This window comes from Hippocampus comes, unplaced genomic scaffold (genome assembly GCF_001891065.2).
Source record: "Hippocampus comes isolate QL1 unplaced genomic scaffold, H_comes_QL1_v1.1 scaffold2, whole genome shotgun sequence".
Classification (NCBI taxonomy): domain Eukaryota; kingdom Metazoa; phylum Chordata; class Actinopteri; order Syngnathiformes; family Syngnathidae; genus Hippocampus; species Hippocampus comes.
In genome coordinates, this window is record NW_017805139.1 from 4,452,499 (window position 1) to 4,459,520 (window position 7,022).

At 40.6% G+C, this 7,022-nt stretch overlaps 1 protein-coding gene across 1 annotated transcript in view; it reads right to left on the reverse strand.

The window, feature by feature from the left end:
- Positions 1 to 491: 491 nt before the first annotated feature.
- The window catches only part of LOC109514292 (GDNF family receptor alpha-4-like), a 33,876-nt gene continuing 27,345 nt past the window's right edge, over positions 492 to 7,022 (reverse strand). The window contains exons 6-8 of the mRNA XM_019867231.1: positions 4,861 to 4,995; positions 4,353 to 4,486; positions 492 to 1,419 (exon numbers count right to left, since the gene is read on the reverse strand). Coding sequence (XP_019722790.1) covers positions 1,198 to 1,419; positions 4,353 to 4,486; positions 4,861 to 4,995 — 491 coding nt within the window. The 3' untranslated portion in view covers positions 492 to 1,197. The remainder of the gene's footprint in view (positions 1,420 to 4,352; positions 4,487 to 4,860; positions 4,996 to 7,022) is intronic.

Here is a 7,022-nt window from a genome sequence, read left to right on the forward strand (position 1 = left end):
TCTCTGTGTGCCCTGCGATTGGCTGGCAACCAGTTCAGGGTGTCCCCCGCCTACTGCCCAAAGACATCTGGGATAGGCTCCAGCACCCCCCGTGACCTTTGTGGGGATGAAACGGATCGGAAAATGGATGGATGGATGGATGGATTGAAACAAAGAAGAAGTCAGTTCTTTTGAACTGTATATTTATGAATCCAGCAGGGCCCGGTTGTTCAAAACCTTTTTGTTAACCACTGGTGAAGTGGCCTAGTTATCTTGTTCAAAACTCGGTTCACATTAACCGACTGTTTAACTTTACATTAAAATTAACTCACCTATGGATCACCCTAACCTAACTTTTTAACAGTATGGTTAACTCTCAAAATACATATTACCTCTCGATGGTGTTTTGTGGCCAACGTTGATTTCTCTGACGTCAATCACTGTGCATTTTGGATTATGTTACATTGTTATGTCAGGGCTGATCTTTTCAGGGGTAAATGTGTGCTGATGACACATGAAACAAAATTCAGTCCGGTACAAAAAATGCACCCTTCAATGGTCTTCAGCATTTTCGTGTTTTGGAACATTGTCCCTCTGTGGCCCTGGCCAACTTTTTTTTTTGGCAAGGTATTGGGGGCAATGGGGGGAAAGCTTTGCTGCCATGGCTTTTAAGGAGGGTTCCCACGGGGCAATTTTGATGGGCATATATTTCGTTCTTTACCGAAGAGGCTGTATACTTTTTACCACACAACTCTCTGTTTCAACTCATCATGGGTGAAGAGGCAAATGAGGAGCACGCACCCTGGCTTCAAACATTGATTAAAGTTTTCCTCATCAGTAGAAATATTCCTGTTTTTTTTCCCTGAGGACAACACAGGAAAAAAAAAATCAGGGAAAAAAAGTGGCGATCCAATTTTTTTCGCAAAACCAAAAGTAAACAAATTGTGGAATATATTTGTACTCACCAGTGACGTTAACCACGCGGTTAACTTTGACGGCGCTGTAAACTAACAACGTCTCTAGCTATGTTTCGAAAAAAGAACAATGCATATTTCACTCACAGTGGGTTTAGAAATTAACTGGCGGTTAGGGGTTTTATATATATATATATATACTTTCGTATATACAACAACATATATATATATACTTTCGTCCCATGCACATCTGGCGAAACACGTGTCGCACCCTTGCGCTCTCAACACATTTTCATCAGATGCTCTATTCCAAACTAAGTGCACCATAAATACCATAAATAAGCAGAAAAAGAGTAAATTGCAGTTCAAGAGGGACAGCAACAACGTATACAGCACCCCCAGCTACAGCGGGTCCCGGGTTGGTGACAATGGCCCTCTCTGAGTGCTTTGGGATGACATCAAATCGTCCACCTTCATCAGTTGACTGAATTTGTTTGGATTTCTCCTCGTCCTCATGTTCCTCCGCCTGACAAGAAAGAGACAACACAAACCATTTTAATAGGTTTAATTTCCCAGGTACTTAACCAGGTACTTAACACAATCATCACATGACTCTTACACTCTAAATCTGATAAAATAACACATCATTATTATTATTGTTTATTATCATTACTAAAATATCTATTGTTTCTTCAAAAAACAAAAGTGAAAGAACAAAATGCAACCAGAAAAAGAGGAAGCATCTGAGAGAACAAAAAATTAGAGAGCAGATTCATATGTTATTGTGCTACATCAAAATGATAAGGGCAGAGGTGTGGCCATCGTTCACTTTTCACGTGACTGCAGATAACAATTTCATTCTGCATGCCCAGAGCACAGTGAAATTAAAAAATAAATAAATAAATAAATAAAAAACGCTGCTCTTCAAGTCTTTGTAATTTTCACCGTGGAGTCTTTTTCGTCCTTATATTGATGGTCTGGGATTGTTTGATTTTGGCCTGGTTGTTCAAAACCACTTTCGGTGGTGTTTTCCATCTTGATTTTGAGACCTAAAAGCCATATTTAGTACAGATTTTCCGGTCCAATATTTCTGCTACTTGTTTATGCTGCCAAAGGTAGAAAAAAAAGCACTATATACGTAAGTGACAGCCCATTTCCCATTCACCATTTGCTCTATGTACAAAATGCCTTGACTGCCAGTATGTTACAAAGGGCTATGATATGCTGCACTGGCACAGGGGCTTCTTTGTGATGATGGTAAAATGGGGTGTCACTTTCGACCTTTGGTACTCCAAGCGCTTCACACTGTTACTTCATTTACCGACTGATGACCCAGCGTAAGGAGCAACTGGGGGTTCAGTATCCTGCTTAAGGACACTTTAACATGGTCGCAATGGCAAGGGATCAAACCCACAACCTCTGGGTTGGGAGACGACCACTCTACCACTGAGCGATGCCGCCCTGGGGTCCTGTCTGTTGTGGTATACCCCGTCCCGGGATGTACAGTACTGTATATGTTATGTCTGGTATATATGATATTTATGGTATGCTATGTATGTATGTATGTATGTATGTATGTATGTATGTATGTATGTATGTATCCATCCATCCAGAATAAACCCCATGCAGGCACGAGAAGAACACCACACAGGAAGGGCGGGGCCTGGAATCGAACCCTGCACCTCTGCACTGTGAGGCAGACATGCTAACCAGTCAATGTGTCAGTCAGTATGTCTGTCTGTCTGTCTGTATGAAAATGTTTTTTCTAAAAGCTATCTTATACTATATATTCATGGATTTAACTTATTGCAGGTATTTCTGGGCCCGTTTATTGGGTCATTCCATCCCATATCACTCCCTGGGGTTTTTCCAAGCAGATTTTGATTTTAATGAAATTTGCTGTATTTATTGACAGTGATGCTACAACACCAACACTCAAATTTTAGATTAATTAGAGCAGGGGTTTGGGAGCTACGGCCCACCGAATTTTGGACTTTGAGTCCAACCGGACCATGTTCCATGCCTCTAATTGTTCCTTTTATTAAGAGTCACACGAATTACAACAGCACAATCAATACAAGAATCAATATGACATGTATGGGGACTTCAACCCTTGTTTCATTCAAACATACTTGTTTACTCCTCGCCCCTCTGACCCTTGCTTTTATGTGTATTTTAAGCTGGGCTGCCAGGTTGCCCTGACCTGGTGTGCATTCCTGGAATTGTGGTTAGTATGCTATTTTCTAAACTAGGGTAAGATGAGTGTAACAACACAGAATATATAAGAGTACTGTATATAAGACTGTATATGAATATATATGTAGTTGTCTAGACATGTATAGAATAAATGATTGGAACATTACATTTGATAAAACGGTTATGTAAAATTTCCTTCTCACGCTCGATTGGAGTTGTGGCCATATGGTGGTTAGTGCCCGTCATGGCCGCAACCCCCGAACCTGCTGGTGGACACCAGTGGTCAGGGATGCCGTGAAGCTGAAGGAATCCTGTCAGGTCTTTTTGGCCTGTGTGATTCTGAAAGCAGTCGACGGGTATCAGCTGGCCATGGGGAAGGCAGCTTATTCGGTCGCCAAGGCAAAAACTGGGGCGTGGGAGGAGTTGATGGAAAATAACTTTCAGACGAGAGTAACCAGATGAGGTGCATGTCAACCCAGGACATGGTGGAGATAGTATGTTTCCTGGCTGGCCTGGGAATGCCTTGGGATCCGCCCTGGAAGAATTGGATGGGGAGAGGGGAGTCTGGGCTTCCCTGCTAAAGCTATTGCCCCCACAACCAGATACAGGATAAGCAATAGATAATGGATGAATGGATAGATGGATAGCAAATGTTAAGGTCACATATTCCACAAGATCAAATTTAAGGTCAAATTCTGTGTCAAAAGGTCAATTTACTAAAATATGCACTGATCTTCTGAATAAGATTTGAATTCGCGGCCACACTACTTTCTGCCGAGCAAATTAAAATTCGTTGCTCCTAAACCCCTTCTCCGGTTGATCAAAATTTTGAGATTTTGTGTTGTGCCCTCATCAACAAGTACAAAAAAAATCTGCTTGGTGACATTTTACAGTTTTCTTCTGTTATTTGGCATTGAATGGCCATATTCAACCCACCAACAAACATGCAGGAGACACACTGTGCATGTTTCCGTCAGTCGTCATCGAAACAGGCATCCGTCAATGACGGAGTGGTCCAGTGTTACTTGACCCAGTTAGTGATGATTACACTGAAGGACGCTAACCCGCTTCCATCCGTACATTGTCCGTAATTTTTAAAGGGCTTTTGTAATTCAGCATTTGTCAAAAAATCAGTGATGGTCTGGCAGACATTCCGTTAGTATGGACATTATGCATGTACACATGTTTTACCAATCATATAGTTCAGGTAATAAAAATGTTAATTAATTAATTAATAGAAAAGTTAAATAAAACTCCACTCACAATGTCATGGTCTAGTAAGTGGCTGTTGGTCAGCCGTTCATGGTCCTGAATCAGTGTGGAGGGTCTAGGAGCAGCAGGAGGGATTTCGTCTACAGGCGGGTAGTCAGCGCTCCCGATCCAACTAATTGCGTTACCTGCAAGGAAACAGGAAACATCACTTCTGTGTACTGTATGTACGCGTGTGCATGTATGGATTACATACACTGACCATCAGGGTGGTGCTGGCCATTGGGAATTTCAGGAAAAAAGTAATTTTCCTGAAATTCAATTTCCTAGCCGGTCAACTCGCCATCCACAGTCACCAATTTAATTTAGTAGTGTGAAATCCACCACATGCCCCCCACAAGACCCTCAAAACAACATAGAATTTTCGGCATGTGACGGCTGCAATCCGAAACTACCCCCACCACCGGCCAACAAAGAACATTCCCAGGCCAAATTTTTGTCCCAATAGATCCCTGCTGACCACACGACGAGCATCCTCACACTGTAGTGAAATCAGACTTACGCAGGCAGGTGTTGTCAGTGAACAGATGTTGCAATCTCAGACATTCTTGCCACTGGTTACCACTCCCTTGACAGTTGCATGACAGTGATACATCAGCAGAGTCATTGCCAATGTAGTTTGGAGTCATGAGAGTACCTAAAAATTTGAAAAATGAAATACGTAGAAGTGGTCTTTGGACATGTGACATGTCAGCAATATTAGCGGGGTGAAACATGGTTGTCAGAAAAACCGTTACAGAGGTGTGTACTTCTAGTCCAGAAGAAATGGTGGGGAAAGTTGAGAACAGGTTTGTTTTTTTGTTTTTTTTTCACTCTTTCTTGATGTCTGAAAATTGTATTTGAGTTGCCTAGGTGGTAGAGGTGTTGAGAGCTATGGAACGCCAAGAGTGAATTTCCTTAGGTTAGCACAAGACAATCGTTAAAATGGGAGGAATTTGTCTCTTTCAATAATAAAGCCCATATACTGGACATATGGAAACCGTGCTATTTTTTTCTCTGGTGATCAAGATATATTGTATCGCCTGGCAAAAATGTTTTCTTTCATGTAATCTTTAAATTTCTCTTTTTAGTTGACATTGTTTATAGGTGGTTTTCAGAAGAAAAGAAACAATGTCAAGCCCAAACATTAACATCTATCGTACTTTCCTGACAGTAAAGCTCTCCTCTTTCATCTGTAACTGCTTCATATAACAAAAAAGATGCAGAAAAGTGGTTAAGATTGAATGACTGTCTGTGTCTCATGTGTTGTGTTGTATTATTTTGTTATTTTGACTTCAAGATGGCGCCGCGACAGTGGCTGCCTTTACAGCAGCCCTATATTTTGTTCTTCTACTTCTTCCTCTCATAACTTTGTTGCTGTGAATTGGGAATTTCTCCATTGTGAGACTAATAAAGGTTTTCTTATCTTATGGATTTTACTGACCATTTTCACTCCTTGTGCCTCGATTGTGCGTGTTCACAGGAACATTGGGGTGTTCCAATTCTCAGAGGGCTTGGTCTTACATTAGGAAGTGGCAATAGCCCCAAAATATGGTCCATGCATGAGTGAGGTGCAGCCTGATGTGAAACCAAGCCCTCTTGCAACTAGATATAGCACCTCGGGATGTACTGTATGTCGGAGCTGTGGCCGCTCCCTGTGAGACCGAGCCCTCTCATGCGACATCACAAGAAGAAAAAGAAAAAAAGTCTCGAATATGTGCTGATCATCTCCCAATGTTGATCTACTGTGTCTAAGGTGAGGGTATTGTGAAAAGAAATTGTGAGCAAAAGAGTTGAATTGTAAAATACTTCATGCCCTCTGGGGAGACCATTTTTATACAGAACATAACATTAGATATGTTATATTCTTTCTTGATTTACGGTTGTTTTCTTCTTCCACACCTATGCCGTGTCAGGACAAAACCCACTTGCGGATCATCATAATTCTTGGTCAACAGCGAAAATTATGACAGCTGAAAATGTTCGCAATGTAAGAGAATTTCTCCCTGCACGAAAAAAATAAATAAGTCTCTGAACACAATCAATCACAATCGTTGTTGTTTTTTTAAGTTCTTGCCATGGCACAGTTTCAGTATGGATATCGTTAAAAATGCAGCTAACGCTTCACTTTTGAGCATTGATACCAGCAAATTGGGGAATACATGAAAACAAAAGAAAAAAGATTTTTAGGGAGGTCAAACTGGCCATACGCAGGTGCGTGGTAATGAATTATTGTATCATCTTTCTGTGTAAATATCCCATGTTACCAGTGGCGGACCCTCAGGGCCAGCAAGGCCTTCTCTGCTGGCCTAAACATTCTCAGAAAAGTAAATTTACTTTTATGTATTTTGTTATTTTATAATTTATTTTATTTTCATAAATATGTAAACAAAATTATTCTCTGTATTCTTTACGTCATATTATTTCCACTTAGTTGAGTGGCTTTCAATGTTCAGTGGCGGACCCTTAGGGCCAGCAAGGCCTTCTCTGCTGGCCTAAACATTCACAGAAAACTAAATTTACTTTTATGTATTTTATGTTATTTTATAATTTGTCATTTTATTTTCATAAATATGTAAACAAAATTATTCTCTGTATTCTTTACGTCATATTATTTCCACTTAGTTGAGTGGCTTTCAATGTTATTTTAAATAACATTGAAAGCCACTCGATAACTTATTTATT